The 19507-nt window shown below is 54.0% G+C and overlaps 1 protein-coding gene across 2 annotated transcripts; it reads right to left on the bottom strand.

The window, feature by feature from the left end:
• Positions 1-6287: 6287 nt before the first annotated feature.
• LOC107546758 (trehalose-6-phosphate phosphatase2) lies at positions 6288-8755 on the bottom strand. Of its 2 annotated transcripts, none has more exons than XM_020547993.3 (6): positions 8195-8755; positions 8033-8104; positions 7837-7941; positions 7593-7754; positions 7064-7381; positions 6288-6853 (listed from the first exon to the last, which is right to left on the bottom strand). In XM_020547993.3, the coding sequence occupies exons 1-6, from the start codon at positions 8657-8659 to the stop codon at positions 6788-6790; spliced, it is 1188 nt and encodes a 395-aa protein (XP_020403582.1). In that variant the 5' UTR covers positions 8660-8755; the 3' UTR covers positions 6288-6787.
• Positions 8756-19507: the final 10752 nt, after the last annotated feature.

The following is a 19507-nucleotide window of genomic DNA, read 5'->3' as shown; positions in this document are numbered from 1 at the left end:
ATAAGTAGATTAGATCTAATAGAATAACTATTTTATAGCTTTTAGAGATCTTGAGGAAAATTCTCTGTTGTTTTTGGAGGGCTCTTTTTTACCCAAATGTCGATGATTAAAGAATTGATTATGCAAGATCAATGTGGTAACATTGTTCCTCTCTCTTTGTTAGTTAATTGCTTTCTTTATTTTTGATTCTAGATTAAATCTTTGATTTTCAATTGTTGCTGTTGAAAATTGGTTCGTCTAGATTATTGCTAATTTATCTATTTACGGACCTACAAAGTTTGAGATATTAATCTTTTCTGATTATTGCTTAGTTTCGAAAATATATCTGGATTAATTTTCGTTCCTCTCTAGAACAGCAAGCTTGTTTCGTTAATAGCATTATATACGGAACTCCGATTGACGTGAATCTAGTTGGGTTAGATTCATAATTTTATCTAGTTTAATCTATTAAAATGTGAGATTAATCGGAGTTACGGATTTTGGTTAGCAAAGGTTGTACTAATATTACGACAATCTGTCTAGATTTATAAAAGTAGATTAAATTGGTCTCGTGATTAAGAGGAGGTGAGATATTTATTTTCAAGCTTCTATAATCATTCGCTCCGTCTAATTTCTTATTCTAGAGTCATATTGGTAATTTAGATGTGGGTTTAAATGGGTATTTTAGTTCAAATTTAATATGCTAGAAGTGGTAATTTAGATGCAAATTTATTAAATGGAAGTGGTTACTTTAGATTATGTCTCGTGAGGATATAAGTGAGTAATTTAGATGCAATTTTGATGGTTACTTTATGCTATTTCTCATAATGACATATGTGAGTAAATATTTAGAAAAAAAAATTATATATCTAATGGATATTATTATCTATGATCATTATAATCTACCAATGGATATTCAGACCTTTCTGATATTTTTTTTTCGTAGATTTCTAGGATCTCTTTTTTTTTCTAGTGTATCTAATAACGAGGATTAAGGAAGGGGCTCCTTCGGATGCCTCCGATTAGATGACCATTTGGTTCTTTCGATACGAGTAATTGATATCCATACCTTTTTTTATTCTATGACAATTTAGGATATATTATATTTTTTTCTATCGCGTCTTGTGATGACTAAACTACTGTAGTAGTTTTGTTTATGCCACTAACTAGTAACAGTAAGTTGAAATAGTTTTTCACAAAACAGAAATTAAGAGCTCTGTTTTTAAAAGAGAAGTTAGCAGTCTATTACTCGCTCCTTAGGCATTCATTGTGCATATATATTTAGATAGGATTTCGACCACGTGTCACTTGAAGATTTATGCTGAGAAGCGCCAGTGCAAGGAGGACAAGACGAGTAAAAATGACTGAAATCACTAGCTGGCGATGGCGTGCAAGAGTAGTAGTAGTAGCACTTTAGTTTGGTGACCGGATGGATGGATGGATGGACAGAGTTATTTTTGCCGATTGCTTTCCCAACAAATTGACAGCGAGTATCAGATAGCAGTGATTCGTCGATTAGGCATTCGACTCCCTGAGAATGCATTGAATGCCACCAGTAGCAGTAGCTAGTGGGTGCCTTTCAATTCCGCAGCTTTCATGGCTTGGCTTTGGCTCCAAAGCAGCACGCAAAGTGCGCGCACAACAACATTATCCTACAAATGGAAAAAAAATCGTGCGCACCTCTCTTCCGCTCTCGCTCTCGATCGCTCTCTCGTGGCATGCGTTATCCAAGATTCCAACGCGCTGTTCATCATCGGTGGCTTCATTATCGTGTTCTGCTGATGTGGCGGTGGCCAATGGGATTGCAAAGCTGGATTATCACCTCAACGTCAGGTTCGGCTTTGGATCAAATCGGCACAAATAGTGTGGATTCAAATATCATCTCAGGCAGGCATATTTTAAACCCCGGCCCCCACGCGCGCACTGATATAAGCGACGACAAAAAGACTTGCTTCGGAACACGTTGCTTGTCGATTTTTTTTTTCTTCTCTAGTGCCGCTGATACTTTGATATTTAGGTCCGTTTGAGATAGCTCCGGCTCTAAAAAATTTGGTGCAGCAGATTATTAGATGCTCTAGATAATCATAGAAATAAATTTTATAAGTTTTTATAAGACATTTAGATAAGTCATTTTGCTTATTATTTAGATTAAAAATATTTTTAAGACTATTTAAATTGATATTATAAACTATCACACTGAAGCTCAAGAGTGAGTGTGAATTAGGCTAATCTAAAATTTCTCGCAACAAATAAATTATATACTGAATATACCACTTCACCCCTTGTGCCTAAGGTGTTATCTGTTCCTATCACAAAAAAGTTTGCATCATGAGTTCTAACCCTATTCTAGCATGGAAATTCTAATAATGTAAAAACTAGAATTTAATAGCTCAAAAGTAAATGCTTAAAATAAATAAGGTTTAGGAACACAATGATATTTTCCTAAGATATCAAAGAATCGATAGTTCCCATTAGCCATCGTTGGAGCACCCAAGCAATGGTGTGCCTCTCTCTTGATCCACACAAGGACAAAATACTCTTTATGGCTTGATTCTTCACATGGTGAATCACCAATAATTGTTTACACCATAAGTTGGACTTCCACAAACTCTACCAGCAGGTGATGACCAAACTCCCGTTCAGCAGTATATATTAAGTATGTATTTATAGATTTTGTACATACTTATTTGGTCTTTATATTTCTTGAAGATTTAAATTATACTTGTTACTTTGTCATATTAGACATCGATATATCATTTAGTCTAGTCTAAAAAAACTAGCCTTTTCTTAATAGCCCCACTTTTGATTAATTCCTGGATCCGTAGTGGTCAGCATAATTCTATTTGTCAGGTTAGACCCAGATTATTTCGGTGCAGGTTGTTGCGAGACTTGATCTCGGGTGGTACTGGATCACGATCCAAACATTTATTCATAACAAGTTAGAGTCCTAAATTATATTTAGTTCAAAAATAAATAGAAATAGATAATAGAGCATTATTTTACTACACACGTATCAGTTCCTAGTGCAGGGGCGGAACCCGGCCTTATTTTGGGGTCAGCTGAGCCCGATAATTTTCTAAATACATAATAGAAAACGGTGTTAATAACAAGAGTTTTAAATTAAAGATCCAGTAGATAATACTGATAACCCCGATAAAATATTTGCTAGCTTCACAACTGTACCTGAGACTAGCCTGGTGAAACGTAAAAGGAGAGCACTCCTGACTCCAGTTTCTTTACGATGCTATAAATCGTTTGGGGTCTAATCTTCTAGTAGTTCGCCGCCTTTCGTTTGTTTGCAAATATTATCAAGACTTAATGATTGTTGCTTTGGTTGTAGTTCAGTGCGGTTTGGAAGAACCAATAACGCGACCGATTAAATCATGGTAATAATCTACGATCCAGTGCATGCATGGTGCTGGATTGTAGTATAATAGGCTGCACTAATCATTGCTTAGTTTGTCGTCCCCTCAACTCAACCTACTGTGGACGATGCAGTGCTTACATATATAGTGCTGGATTCGCCAGACAGGTTGTATTGGCATGTTCAGGCGGTACGAGGTGGGGAAGATCGATGTATGTACCTTTCATTTTGTCGATGTCTCGTGACTTTGAGTGCATGTCTCTAAGGACAAATTAAAGAGTCCCTTCAAGATGATTAACTGCAGCAAGCAAGCTGTGAATGAACTGAAAAAACATTTCGAGTTGTTTCTACTGCCCTAGTATATGAACCACTTCCAGCTGTGTCTGCAAATTCACGGTGTTGTTCTCCTCTTTTCCTGTATATTTCTATCACTTATCACTTATCAGTAGTATAGTAGTTATTAGCAGGTGTCTACTGAATTAAGGAACAATGATAATGACTGACACTTGGTCTTGGTCCTATTGATGCAAACAATTCGGTCCTACTTCCTACAGTGACCGACCGTGGACAATGAAGCTTCACTCCCACACCCACTGTCGTCGTACATACAGCAACTGGACAAGTCTGCACATGGCGTTTCGGGAACCACGAGAGGGATCACAAGAAGACAATAGCGAGTACACGTTGGATCCCTAAGAAAGGAAGGCAGGCCGTAGTGTTCGGGACATGTCAGACAGCGTACTTAGCTGTCCTAGCTACAAAGGTCAATTATATGTGATGTAAAAGCAGATCATCTATAGTCGCAAGAAACGAAGACATATATAATTAATTAGTGTTTGTCAGGATCTCGATCACCGTATATTGCCAGTACGACGTCTTGTTATTTTAGCTTTGTTCTAAGTTAAATATAAAACTCGCCTAACTTTAACAAAGTGTATAGATAACACTCAAAATATTGTCTGAGGACGTATCTATTGAACTTAGGATATTATGCGTATTTTTCTATAAACTTGGTAAAAACTATAAGACTACAATGATGTAACTCTATTAAAAATTGTCTCCTCCCTCTCTGTTTTTTTATTTGTCACGTTTTAGTTCAGAAATAAACTAGCCGGCAACAAATATTCGAGAATGGAGATAATACTATACAAATCTCTCTCTCTCTCCCCCATGTCTCTCTTTGTTGGGGCATGTTTTGGGGAGGGGTTCCTCTTCGGTCGGCGAAGGTACTCAAAACATTGATTTGTCAATTATTGCTAAGTCTGTTTGGATTGACGAAGTCTACCCTCGTTCGCATTTAAACGGCACACACGAACACGAAGCTAAAGATGCTTCGGCTCTGCGGTCTGAATACATGATGAAGAACCAGGAGGGATAAACAGTGAAATCTTTAAGTCTTGGACAACACGTTTGATGAAGGAAAGGACAATAGTACCCTTAAAAGATCTTGTAGCTTAAATGCAAAAGAACTAAGGGCACAATTGTAATTTTATACGAAATTTACCCTAGTCCGCTACTATAAATAGAGGTATAGTGCCATGCATACGAGCACCCTTTGGGGGGAGAATTGCATTGCTCTGCCTTCGAAGCTGTGATTTCCTATATCTTCGTATTAGTGTCTCAAGTCACGAAGGTATGCATGTATTTGTTTGTAATCAAGGAAAGATAATAAAGGAGACATAGTTTCGATATCTCTCTCACGTATATTAATTTCATTGCTCAAAGGTCTTGTTATTCTTCTTCCTTCATTCTTCTCTTGTAGAAAGAACGAAGAAACAAACCTCTTTTATTTTTAAGTTACCCTGTTTTGGTTTCCCTTAGGAGTCAAAACAGGTAATCAACAGGGGCGGCTCATGCGAAAACTATAACGCATGCGCTGCTGCCGCTACCCTTGCCCCCCTCCCCCTCTCCTGCCTCACCATCGCTTGCGACCATGAGGAAGGCAATAGTGGGGCTCTCGCATTCGGCAAGAGCAAGATTCAACAACCACTATGGTGCCGACTAGGTCAGTGACTCTAGTGTGTGGATCCATCTTTCCCCTTGGTAGGTCTACAGGCAGGGGAGGTCAGATCCGGTAGGCCAAAGCGCTCCATTTTTTGTATTTTGGATCGGATGGTATGTACAATGGAGCTAGCACAATGGCTCGACGTTAATCGCATACAAGAAGATGTGATTGTTGGGTGGCGGCTTTGCAGCGGTTTGAGGCTACGCACGGGACATCGTGACCGCCGTTTGCGGTCGCATGCCACTTTTTATTCTCTACAGGAGGCATATTTGAGTTTGGACTGAGTTGCAACAGCTCACCAATGGTGGGGGAGTCACAGGAGATCCGAAGGAAAGTGAAGAAAACGAGGATGGAAACTGCCCGGTACGTTCAACATATAGATGGCCAATAAGCACGAGGCCCGCGAGCCCGGCACGAAGCCCTCTGTTTTGGCCCGATCCGAGCCCGTCACGGCCCGGTTCTATGCCGGCCCGGGCCGGCTCGACACGAATAAGCGAGTCGAGCTCGGACAGGAAACTAGGCACTGTGGGCTAGCCCGGCACGACCCGTTTACCTTTAAGCCCGTTAAGCTCACTTTTTTGCACTAAATCGTGCTTACCGGACCGCTTAGCCCGTTTTTTGTCCCACTTTTTCCGTGCTAAACGGGCCGGTCCAGCACGTTTAGGCCCACTACGGGCTGGGCTCGGACAGGAAAACGAGCCCGCGGACTTAGACAGTCTGGTCCGATTTTCTAACCGTGTCTAACGGACTAAGCCCAAAATGGGTTAGGCCGGGCGGCCCGTTTGGCCATCTCTTGTTCAACACGATTTCAGTCGTTTCCATAGGTTTTGGTACACGTGGCGACTTGGTTTCTTAGGAGAGAAATCATTTCCTTCTCTTTCCTCATTAAAACTCTTACCACATCACTAAAATGCTGATATGGCAGTATAATAAATTATATAGAAACTGGATGATTCGCGTCCATTGCAATAATTGCATCGTACATGCATGCCCTTGGGTTTGCTTGTATGCATCCACGTTGATTAACAAGGGAACATATCTGCTGCAAAACAACTCCTCCGCGTAACCGTGAAAACTTATAATCTGAACCACATAATGTTGGTCCAAGGAGCCGTGCGGGGGGAGTGGGAGGGGGATTTGAAAAAGTGTGATTAGTAGTGGGTGGTTAAGTGTAAAATTATCTACGCCCCTTTGTCCATTTTATCAACATCATGTGGCCTAGATTAAAAGTTTGCATGTTTGCACAGAGGAGTTGATTTGCACCAGATATGTTCCCGATTAACAAACCCATGCTCTTGGCAGGTCGGTATATTAATAATTGAACACGCACTAGCTATTGGGCAATAATGTACGCGCATGCTTGCTTGTTAGTTGTTACACACACCCTACTAACTGGCACTTGGCCGCATCAGTTAGCTTGGTCCGTTGCGTCGATCGTCTCATTGCGTCCGACTCAGCCTGGAGAGGCGCTTCCACTCGACGAGCCGCAGCAAGAACTCCATCACCTGCGCGTCCACGAGCAAAAAAAAAAAAAAAAAAAAAAAAAAAAAAAAAAAAAAAAAAAAAAAAAAAAATCAGCGACGGCGGCGGAGTAGCAGGCGCATTAATTGGCGGCTGCACAGGACGACCGAAAGGGACAGTAGTGGTGGAGGAGGACGCGAGATGTGGACGTAGACACGGGCGGGGTCGGAACAGATAGATAGATAGAGATGCACCTCGGCGGGCTCCTGGAGCGAGTAGGAGGCGCTGGTCTCCTTGGGGTGCTTGGACACCAGGATGCCGACGCCTTGGCCCTGGCCCCGGCGCCGCAGCGCCCTGAAGGCGTCCTCGTCGGTGCGGTCGTCGCCGATGTACACGGGCAGGACGTTGGTGCAGCCCGCGAAGCCGAGCGACTCGAGCAGGAACTCGAGCGCCTTGCCCTTGTCCCACTTGATGGTGGGCCGCACCTCCAGCACCATCCGCCCCTGCGTCAGCCGCAGCCTGGGGTACTCCCGCAGAACGCCCTTCACCGACTCCCACAGCTCGCCCCACATCTGAACACCATCGATCGAATCGACCATAGATCATCATGTCAGTTAGGACGATGCGTCTCGTAGCTTATTTATTAGGTCTAGTGTTTGCCAATGGAGGGCGTATAGCAGCAATACGCACAAGTGGAGGGGGGCACGGGGGCGAGAGCAGCCAGCCAGATAAAGCTGAAAACGACGGCTGTTTTGGCTAATTATTGCGGGCGGGCGGGCGAACCTTTTCGTCGACGCATCTGAAGTGGACGGAGACGCAGAACCTGTTGTTCTCCACCTTGGCCCCGGGTATGCTGCGCGTCGTCTCTACCAGGCGCTCGTGCACAGCCTCTATCATGGGCAGGAACTCGCTCGCCGTTGCCGGTTGGAACAGGACTCCTTTTGCCTGTTAATTTGGTTCGATTCGGTTGTATAAAAGTTAATAAAGTTACAACAATGGATGAATAAGCTAGGCGATGATGTGTCACCTTGGCCTTCTCGTGCCGGGAAGAAGAGGCCTTGGCCGGACCCTTGATGTCCATGCCGTGGCTGCCGGCGTAGTAGAGCTCCGCCAGCTTCACGAACCCGAACACCTGCATGCATGCGTCGGAAGACCCCTCTCGGTTAGTTAGTTGCTGTTGTCAGTTAGTATATATGATGCAGTGAGGTGGGTGGGGTGGGTACCTTGTCGCGGCACCGGCCGCTCACGATCGCCGTCGGGAAATGCTTGGCGACGCTACGCACGGCCATCCGCATCTGCTTGGCCAAAACCAACAAGCTCTCGTGAGCATGAGCAAGTGAGCAGCATCGACCGACCACCGAACAGCAGGTACGCAACTAACTTACTAACGCGCTAGCTAGCTGGTTCGGCCTGCTCACCGTCTCGCTCATGAAGGCGGCGTCGGGGTCGTCCACGATGGGCGACAGCGTGCCGTCGTAGTCCAGGAACATGACGATGCGCCTGCCCTCGGACGCCGCCACGATCCTCTCGAACTTGCCCAGCGCCGACGGGTGCCGCGCCATCCAGGCGGCGCGCTCCTCCTCCTCGTCGGCGCCGGCGCCGGCGAGCGCGGCTGCGGCCCTGGCGTGCGTGGGCGACGACGCCCGCATGGACTCCACGCCCCAGCAGGCGCCGCCGCCCACCTCCGCCTGCAAGCACTTGCGGCGCACGGCGGCGGCTGCGATCCCGCTGGCGCCGCGCGGCGGCGGGTACGGGAACAGCGTCGTCCCCGGGCAGGGGCACGAGCACGACGCCTGCGCTGGGACGCCGGAAGCCTCCGCCACCGCCACGCTCGGCTTCGCCATCGGCATCCGATCGGTCGGTCGACGGCGATCAGAGGCTGGCTGCAGATTGGAAAGGAATGATTGGTGTTGTCGTCGTGGATGCGTTGAGGAGACTAGGCGGGAGGATCGCAGCTCGCTTTTTTTTATAGATGCGGCCTGCGGGAGGGGAGGCGACGGGGTGACGCGGATCCGGCGTGGGCCACTGCGGGCGGCCTTGGCCGAGTCCGGCCCAGCTCGGCGCCAGGTGCACGTGCCGGGCCCGCCGCGGCGCATACGTGTAGGCCTCAAGCGCGTGACGTCCTTTGGCGTTTCCTTCGTTCCACGACAAGGCTCTCGTTATTACGCTAGCTGTTTGCTATTGCGCAGGCCGAGCTTTACAGCTCCGTTTTCTTTTTGTCTTGGTGGGCTGAAGCACGTGCCTTTCTTATTCGTTTTCTGCTCCAGGTTTGGTTTCGAATCGCAGTTTCCTGACCTGGATATATAAAATATCCATGAAAATTATTTGGTTTGTAAACTTTGGTTTAAAACAAGTAAACACCACGGCGGCGGTTTCAGGTTCCAAGGTTCATTCCTTACTCGATCCTTTTGATACCAAATTAGCATCCATCTAGAAAATGCGGATTGGACTCCAAAAGCTCAATTGGACCTTTGTTGATGACTAGCAGAGATGGAGCCCTAAAAAATTTTCAGGAGTGGTCGTACTAAACCGCTACCACCACACAATCTTACTAAACCACCTATGATAAACAAATATAATAGTTTAAAGTAGCCGTATATTAAAACATCGATGGACAATAAAAATCATAAAATACATACAGAGAAATATAGGATGCCATTTTTAAGAGGGCTTTATGGAGCTCTATGAGCAATAGGGGCTAGGGGGGCTTCAGTCTCACCCGCCCTGCAACTGCCACCGTCCCTAATGATTATATTTAGACTTGGATAGTTGAAATCCAGCTGTAAATAGGGACATGCTTTTACCGACTTTGTACAATTAATCTTCACAACACCTAGGGACATGGTTTTACCGACTTTGGAGGTGAATTTTGAAGCTTGCAAATGATATTTGTCGGCGTTTTGACCCCGGGGTCCCTGGACCGACGAGTAAATTGTCGCCGCGTGCCCCAGCCCAGATGGGTCGGCGCGAGACGAAGCGCGAAGGGGGGAAAAAAGCCGGAGGGAGGCAGGCGTAAAAGGGGAAACCCGCGGCCTTCGTGTTTGTCCCGCGCCCAGGTCGGGTGCGCTTGCAGTAGGGGGTTACAAGCGTCCGCGTGGGAGGGAGCGAGAGGCTTACGCGCGCGCCGTCCCGTCCTTCCCCGCGCGGTCAACCCTCTGTAAGAGGGCCCTGGACCTTCCTTTTATAGGCGTAAGAAGAGTGTCCAGGTGTACAATGGGGGATGTAGCAGTGTGCTAACGTGTCTAACAGAGAGGAGCTAGTGCCCTAAGTACATGCCGTCGTGGCAGCCGGAGAGGTTTTGGCACCCTGTTCGTGTGGTGTCGTGGCCGTCGGAGGAGCGCTGGAGCCTGGCGGAAGGACAGCTGTCGGGGCTGTCGAGTCCTTGCTGACGTCTTCTTGCTTCCGTAAGGGGGCTGAGTGTCGCCGTCGTCATGGAGCATGCGGGGCACCATCATTATTTGTTTTACCGGGGCGAGCCAGATGGGACGCCGGTCTTGTTCCCCGTAGCCAGAGCTAGCTAGGGGTAGGGTAATGATGGCTCCCCCTGTGGCGTGGTCGGTCCAAGCCCTAGGTTGGGCGAGGCGGAGGCTCCTCCGAGGTTGAGGTTGAGTCTGTCTTCCAAGGTCGAGGTCGAGTCCGAGCCCTGGGTCAGGCGAGACAGAGACCGTCGGCTGAGGCCGAGGCCGGGTCTGAGCCCTGGGGTCGGGTGAGGCGGAGTTCGTCGTCTTCCGGGGCCGAGCCCGAGTCTGAGCCCTGGGATCGGGCGAGGCGGAGTTCGTCGTCTTCCGGGGCTGAGCCCGAGTCCGAGCCCTGGGATCGAGCGAGGCGGAGTTCGTCGTCTTCCGGGGCTGAGCCCGAGTCCGAGCCCTGGGGTCGCGCGAGGCGGAGTTCGTCGTCTTTCGGGGCTGAGCCCGAGTCCGAGCCCTGGGGTCGGGCGAGGCGGAGTTTCCTGTGGCGCCCGAGGCCGGTCTTGGCTGCTGTCAGCCTCACTCTGTCGAGTGGCACATCAGTCGGAGCGGCGCAGGCGGCGCTGTCCTCTTGTCAGGCCGGTCAGTGGAGCGGCGAAGTGACTGCAGTCACTTCGGCTCTATCGACTGAAGGGCGCGCGTCAGGATAAGGTGTCAGGCCATCCTTGCATTAAATGCTCCTACGATACGGTCGGTCGGCGTGGCGACTTGGCCAAGGTTGCTTCTTGGCGAAGACTGGGCCTCGGGCGAGCCGAAGGTGTGTCCGTTGCTGGACGGGGTCCTCGGGCGAGACGTAAATCCTCCGGGGTCGGCTGCCCTTGCCCGAGGCTGGGCTCGGGCGAGGCGAGATCGTGTCCCTTGAGTGGACCGAGCCTTGACTTAATCGCACCCATCAGGCCTTTGCAGCTTTGTGCTGATGGGGGTTACCAGCTGAGATTAGGAGTCTTGGGGGTACCCCTAATTATGGTCCCCGATAGTAGCCCCCGAGCCTCGAAGGGAGTGTTAATACTCGCTTGGAGGCTTTTGTCGCACTTTTTTGCAAAGGGACCGGCCTTTCTCGGTGGCGTTTTGTTCCGGTGGGTGCGCGCGAGCGCACCCGCCGGGTGTAGCCCCCGAGGCCTCGGAGGAGTGGTTTGACTCCTTCGAGGTCTTAATGCGTTTCGCGATGCTTCGGCCGGTCTGGTTGTTCCCTCATGCGAGCTGGCCGTAGCCCGGGTGCACGGTCGTGTCCCAAGTTCTCGGGCTGGTATGTTGACGCTATCAACGGTTTGGCTGGAGCCGGGTTTGCGAGAGCAGCCCCGAGCCTCCGCACAGAGCGAGAGGACGGTCAAGGACAGACTCGACTTTTTTACATACTGTCGGGGACCATAATTAGGGGTACCCTCAAGGCTCCTAATTCTCAGCTGGTAACCCCCATCAGCATAAAGCTGCAAAGGCCTGATGGGTGCGATTAAGTCAGGGATCAGTCCATTCGAGGGACTCGATCACGCCCCGCCCGAGCCTAGCCTCGGACAAGGGCAGCCGACCCCGGAGGATTTCCGTCTCGCCCGAGGCCCCCCCTCCAGCGGCGAACATATTTCCGGCTCGCCCGAGGCCCTGTCTTCGCCAAGAAGCAACCCTGACCAAATCGCCGCACCAACCGACCAAATCGCAGGAGCATTTAATGCAAAGGCGGCCTGACAACTTTATCCTGACGCGCGCCCCCAGCCGACAGAGCCGAAGTGACCGCCGTCACTCCGCCGCTCCACTGACCGACCTGACAGAAAGACAGCGTCGCCTGCGCCGCTCCGACTGCGGTGCCACTTGACAGAGTGAGGCTGACAGGCAGTCAGGCCCGGCCGCAGGCACCATAGGAAGCTTCGCTTCGCCCGACCCAGGGCTCGGACTCGGGCTAAGCCCCGGAAGACGGCGAACTCCGCTCCGCCCGACCCAGGGCTCGGACTCGGGCTAAGCCCCGGAAGACGGCGAACTCTGCTCCGCCCGACCCAGGGCTCGGACTCGGGCTAAGCCCAGGAAGACGGCGAACTCCGCTCCGCCCGACCCAGGGCTCGGACTCGGGCTAAGCCCCGGAAGACGGCGAACTCCGCTCCGCCCGACCCAACGCTCGGACTCGGGCTAAGCCCCGGAAGACGACGAACTCCGCTCCGCCTGACCCAGGGCTCGGACTCGGGCTAAGCCCCGGAAGACGATGAACTCCGCTCCGCCCGACCCAGGGCTCGGACTCGGGCTAAGTCCCGGAAGACGACGAACTCCGCTCCGCCCGACCTAGGGCTCGGACTCGGGCTCAGCCCCAGAAGACGACAAACTCCGCTTCGCCCGACCCCAGGGCTCTGACTCCGCCCTGGCCTCAGCCGACGGTCTTCGCCTCGCCCAAACCAGGGGCTCGGACTCGACCTCGGCCACAGAAGACAGACTCGACCTCGGCTTCGGAGGAGCTTCCACATCACCCAACCTAGGGCGCAGACCAGCCACGTCAACAGGAGACGCCATCATCACCGTACCCCGAGCTGACTCGGGCCACGGGGAACAAGACCGGCGTCCCATCTGGCTCGCTCCGCCAGAAAGGCAATGATGGCGCCCCGCATACTCTATGACGACGGTGGCTCTCAGCCCCCTTACGGAAGCAAGAGGACGTCAGCAAGGACTCAACAGCTCAGACAGCTGTCCCTCCGCCAGGCTCCAACACTCCTCCGACGGCCACGACATCACACCAGCTGGGTGCCAAAATCTCTCCGGCTGCCACGACGACATGTACTTAGGGCGCTAGCTCTCCTCCGCTAGACACGTAGCACTCTGCTATACCCCCCATTGTACACCTAGATCCTCTCCTTACGCCTATAAAAGGAAGGACCAGGGCCCTCTTAGAGAGGGTTGGCCGCGCGGGGAAGAGGAGGAGACAGGCGCTCGCGTGAGGCCGCTCGCTCCCTCTCCCGCGTGGACGCTTGTAACCCCCTACTGCAAGTGCACCCGACCTGGGCACGGGACGAACACGAAGGCCACGGGATTTCCACCTCTCTCACGCCTGTCTCCGACCACCTCACTTTCCCCCTTCGCGCTCGGCCTCGCGTCGACCCATCTAGGCTAGGGCACGCGGCGACATTCACTCGTCGGCTTAGGGACCCCCCGGTCTCGAAACTCCGACAGTTGGCGCGCCAGGTAGGGGCCTGCTGCGTGTTGACGAACAGCTTCCCGTCAAGCTCCAGATGGGCAGTCTCCAGCAACCTCTCCAACCCGGGACGGTGCTCCGGGAGTCTTGAGTTCATGTCCCTCGACGGCAGCTACGACATGATACTCATTCCACCGCCGGGCGACAGCGGCAATGGCGGCCGACAGCCCGCCCGCCGGCGGTAGAATCGACGACGTCTTCCCCGCGTGGTGGAAGAACAACCTTCGAGCTCATCCCGCCCTCTTCCCCGCCGATGGAGGGGAAGGTGGGGCAACCAAGGCCAAGCAGGAGGCAGCGCCTCGTCGGCTGTCGAGCGAGCCGATAGCGCTAGCACCCCAACGGGGGGCGCACCGGGCATCGACCTCGCGCTTGAGACGAAGACGAGCGCCGTCTCCCCGCAACACGCCAATCCCGAGCAAACGGACGACGCCAGCACGCTCGCGGAAGGCTTGTTGGGTGTCACCCTTGTACCTGAGACGACGGTGCATTCAGTCCCCAACGTGACTTCATCACCGCCCGTCGACCAAGAGGTACCGACCGATTCCCATCCCACGTCATTTGGATTCAGCCTCAACCCGCCTAGCGGTTTCGCTTTGGTGGGCGCTCTCGTAGAGGCGAGTCCAAACCCTCTGGGGTTTCGTATGCGGTCGCCTTGGGACCGGCTGACGGATGTCTCGACCTACGGGCCCTCTGGGTCCGAGGAAGACGACGAGCCCAACTTCTGTTGGGATTTCTCCAGACTTGGCAACCCCAGTGACATGCGAGACTTCATGACCGCATGCGACTACTGCCTTTCCGACTGTTCCGACGGTAGCCGTAGCCTCAGCGACGAGGGCTGCGGCCCAAGCCGCGAATGTTTCCACGTCGATCTAGGGGGTCCCTCCGAAGGCAACCATCTCGGCATGCCGGAGGACAGTGATCTCCCTAGGCCGGTGCCTCGCATTGACATCCCACGGGAGCTAGCTGTGGTCCCCGTTCAGGCGGGGGGCCATGACCCACAGCTCGAGCAAATCCGTGGGGTGCAGGCCAGGCTCGACGAGGGAGCAGGAGCGCTTGAGCCGATCCGCCGGGACGTCGGGCAGGCATGGGCGGCTCAACCTCCGGCCGGAGAAATACGTCATCTACCCCAGGGCTTCCAGCACCGCATCGCCGACGATGTCAGGGTCAGGCCGCCACCCGCATCCATTGGGGTTGCCCAGAACCTGGCTGCAGCAGCAATGCTCCTCCGCGCGATGCCGGAGCCATCAACCACCGAGGGGCGGCGAATCCAGGGAGAGCTCAAGCATCTCCTGGAAGGCGCCGCGGTCCGACGGGCCGAGAGCTCCGCCTGCCGAAGGCAGGGGTACCCCTCGGAACCTCATGCTGCGACTTCCCGATTCATGCGGGAAGCCTCGGTCTACACCGGGCGCACGCGCAACACAGCGCCTGCGGCCCCGGGTCGCCTCGGCAACGAGCACCATCACCGCGACCGTCGAGCCCACCTCGACGAGAGGGTGCGCCGAGGCTACCACCCCAGGCGTGGGGGACGCTACGACAGCGGGGAGGATCGGAGTCCTTTGCCCGAACCACCCGGTCCGCAGGCCTTCAGCCGGGCCATACGACGGGCGCCGTTCCTGACCCGGTTCTGACCCCCGACTACTATCACAAAGTACTCGGGGGAGACGAGACCGAAACTGTGGCTCGCGGACTACCGTCTGGCCTGCCAACTAGGTGGAACGGACGATGACAACCTCATCATTCGTAACCTCCCCCTGTTTCTCTCCGACACCGCCCGCGCCTGGTTGGAGCACCTGCCTCCGGGGCAGATCTCCAACTGGGACGACCTAGTCCAAGCTTTCGCCAGCAATTTCCAGGGCACGTACGTGCGCCCCGGGAATTCCTGGGACCTCCGAAGCTGCCGACAGCAGCCGGGAGAGTCTCTCCGGGACTACATCCGGCGATTCTCGAAGCAGCGCACCAAGCTGCCCAACATCACCGACTCGGATGTCATCGGTGCGTTCCTCGCTGGCACCACCTGCCGCGACCTGGTGAGCAAGCTGGGTCGCAAGACCCCCACCAGGGCGAGCGAGCTGATGGACATCGCCACCAAGTTCGCCTCCGGCCAGGAGGCGGTCGAGGCTATCTTCCGGAAGGACAAGTAGTCCCAGGGTCGCCCATCGGAAGATGCCCCCGAGGCGTCAACTCAGCGCGGCGCCAAGAAGAAGGGCAAGAAGAAGTCGCAAGCGAAACGCGACGCCGCCGACGCGGACCTTGTTGCCGCCGCCGAGTACAAGAACCCTCGGAAACCCCCCGGAGGTGCCAACCTCTTCGACAAGATGCTCAAGGAGCCGTGCCCCTATCACCAGGGGCCCGTCAAGCACACCCTTGAGGAGTGCGTCATGCTTCGGCACCACTTCCACAGGGCCGGGCCACCCGCGGAGGGTGGCAAGGCCCGCGACGACGACAAGAAGGAAGATCACCAAGCAGGAGAGTTCCCCGAGGTCCGCGACTGCTTCATGATCTACGGTGGGCAAGTGGCGGATGCCTCGGCTCGGCACCGCAAGCAAGAGCGCCGGGAGGTCTGTTCGGTGAAGGTGGCGGCGCCAGTCTACCTAGACTGGTCCGACAAGCCCATCACTTTCGACCAAGCCGACCACCCCGACCATGTGCCGAGCCCGGGGAAATACCCGCTCGTCGTCGACCCCGTCATCGGCGACGTCAGGCTCACCAAGGTCCTCATGGACGGAGGCAGCAGCCTCAACATCATCTACGCCGAGACCCTCGGGCTCCTGCGTGTCGATCTGTCCTCTGTCCGGGCAGGCGCTGCGCCCTTCCATGGGATCATTCTCGGGAAGCGCGTCCAGCCCCTCGGACAACTCGACCTTCCCGTCTGCTTCGAAACACCCTCCAACTTCCGAAGGGAGACCCTGACGTTCGAGGTGGTCGGGTTCCGAGGAACCTACCACGCGGTACTGGGAAGACCATGCTACGCGAAGTTCATGGCCGTCCCCAACAACACCTACCTGAAGCTCAAGATGCCGGGCCCCAACGGGGTCATCACCGTCGTCCCCACGTACAAACACGCGTTCGAATGCGACGTGGAGTGCGTGGAGTACTCCGAGGCCCTCATCGCCGACCTGGAGAGCCTCTCTAAGGAGGTGCCAGACGTGAAGCGTCATGCCGACAACTTTGAGCCAGCCGAGACAGTTAAGGCCGTCCCCCTCGACCTCAGCGGCGACGCCTCCAAGCAGATCCGGATCGGCTCCGGGCTCGATCCCAAATAGGAAGCAGTGCTCGTCGACTTTCTCCGTGCGAACGCCGACGTCTTCGCGTGGAGTCCCTCGGACATGCCCGACATACCGAGGGATGTCGCCGAGCACTCGCTGGACATCCGAGCCAGAGCCCGACCCGTCAAGCAGCCTCTGCGCCGGTTCGACGAGGAGAAGCGCAGAGCCATAGGCGAGGAGATCCACAAGCTAATGGCGGCAGGGTTCATCAAAGAGGTATTCCATCCCGAATGGCTTGCCAACCCTGTGCTTGTGAGAAAGAAAGGGGGGAAATGGCGGATGTGTGTAGACTACACTGGTCTGAACAAAGCATGTCCGAAGGTTCCCTATCCTCTGCCTCGCATCGATCAAATCGTGGATTCCACTGCTGGGTGCGAAACCCTGTCTTTCCTCGATGCCTACTTAGGGTATCACCAAATTAGGATGAAAGAGTCCGACCAGCTCGTGACTTCTTTCATCACACCCTTCGGCATGTACTGCTATGTCACCATGTCATTCGGTTTGAGGAATGCGGGTGCGACGTACCAGCGATGCATGAACCATGTGTTCGGCGAACACATTGGCCGCACGGTCGAGGCCTACGTCGATGACATCGTAGTCAAGACGAGGAAAGCCTCCGACCTCCTTTCCGACCTTGAAGTGACATTCTGATGTCTCAAGGCGAAAGGCGTCAAGCTCAATCCCGAGAAGTGTGTCTTCGGGGTGCCCCGAGGCATGCTCTTGGGGTTCATCGTCTCCGAGTGGGGCATCGAAGCCAACCCGGAGAAGATCGCAGCCATCACCAGCATGGGGCCCATCAAGGACTTGAAAGGCGTGCAGAGGGTCATGGGATGTCTCGCGGCTCTGAGCCGCTTCATCTCACGCCTCGGCGAAAGAGGTCTACCTCTGTACCGCCTCTTAAGGAAGGCCGAGTGCTTCACTTGGACCCCTGAGGCCGAGGAAGCCCTCGGGAACCTGAAGGCGCTCCTCACGAAGGCGCCTATCTTGGTGCCCCCAGCTGCCGGAGAAGCCCTCTTGGTCTACGTCGCCGCGACCACTCAGGTGGTTAGCGCCGCGATTGTGGTCAAGAGGCAAGAAGAGAGGCATGCATTGCCCGTTCAGAGGCCAGTCTACTTCGTCAGTGAGGTACTGTCCGAAACCAAGATCCGCTATCCACAAGTCCAGAAGCTTCTGTATGCGGTGATCCTGACACGGCGGAAGCTGCGACACTACTTCGAGTCTCATCCGGTAACTGTGGTGTCGTCCTTCCCCCTGGGGGAGATCATCCAATGCCGAGAGGCCTCGGGTAGAATCGCAAAGTGGGCGGTGGAAATCATGGGCGAAGCAATCTCGTTCGGTCCTCGGAAGGCCATCAAGTCCCAGGTCTTGGCGGACTTCGTAGCTGAATGGGTCGACACTCAGCTCCCAACAGTTCCGATCCAGCCGGAGCTCTGGACCATGTTCTTCGACGGGTCGCTGATGAAGACATGAGCCGGCGCAGGCCTACTCTTCATCTCGCCCCTCGGGAAGCACCTACGCTATGTGCTACGCCTCCATTTCCCGGCGTCCAACGATGTGGCCGAGTATGAGGCTCTGGTCAACGGGTTGCGAATCGCCATCGAGCTAGGGGTCCGACGCCTCGACGCTCGCGGTGACTCGCAGCTCGTCATCGACCAAGTCATGAAGAACTCCCACTGCCGCGACCCGAAGATGGAGGCCTACTGCGATGAGGTTCGGCGCCTGGAAGACAAGTTCTACGGGCTCGAGCTCAACCACATCGCTCGACGCTACAATGAGACTGCAGATGAGCTGGCTAAAATAGCCTCGGGGCGAACAACGGTTCCCCCGGACGTCTTCTCCCGAGACCTGCATCAACCCTCCGTCAAGATCGGCGACACGCCCGAGCCTGAGGCACCCTCGGCCCAGCCCGAGGTACCCTCGGCACAGCCCGAGGCACCCACGGCTCGGCCCGAGGCACCCTCGGCCCCCGAGGTACCCTCGGCCCCCGAGGGCGAGACGCTGCGCGTCGAGGGGGAGGAAAGCGGGGTCACGCCTGATCAAAACTGGCAGACCCCGTACCTGCAATATCTCCACCAAGGAGAGCTACCCTCCGACCGAGCCGAAGCTCGGCGGGTGGCGCGGCGCGCCAAGTCGTTCGTCCTGCTGGGAGATGAGAAGGAGCTCTACCACCGCAGCCCCTCCGGCATCCTCCAGCGATGCATCTCCATCGCCGAAGGTCAGGAACTCCTGCGAGAGATACACTCGGGGGCTTGCGGCCATCACGCAGCGCCTCAAGCCCTTGTCGGGAATGCTTTCTGACAAGGCTTCTACTGGCCCACGGCGGTGGCCGACGCCACTAGAATTGTCCGCGCCTGCGAAGGGTGTCAGTTCTACGCAAGGCAGACCCACCTGCCCGCTCAGGCTCTGCAGACGATACCCATCACCTGGCCTTTTGCTGTATGGGGTCTGGACCTCGTCGGCCCCTTGCAGAAGGCACCCGGGGGCTACTCGCACCTGTTGGTCGCCATCGACAAATTCTCCAAGTGGATCGAGGTCCGACCCCTAAACAGCATCAGGTCCGAGCAGGCGGTGGCGTTCTTCACCAACATCATCCATCGATTCGGGTTCCCGAACTCCATCATCACCGACAACGGCACCCAGTTCACCGGCAGAAAGTTCCTGGACTTCTGCGAGGATCACCACATCCGGGTGGACTAGGCCGCCGTAGCTCACCCCATGTCAAATGGGCAAGTAGAGTGTGCCAACGGCATGATTCTACAAGGGCTCAAGCCTCGGATCTACAATGACCTCAACAAGTTC

Source organism: Zea mays, chromosome 2, assembly GCF_902167145.1.
Source record: "Zea mays cultivar B73 chromosome 2, Zm-B73-REFERENCE-NAM-5.0, whole genome shotgun sequence".
NCBI lineage: Eukaryota > Viridiplantae > Streptophyta > Magnoliopsida > Poales > Poaceae > Zea > Zea mays.
The sequence above is the reverse complement of the archived record's forward strand: the minus strand, read 5'-3'. Positions and strand labels throughout refer to the sequence as shown.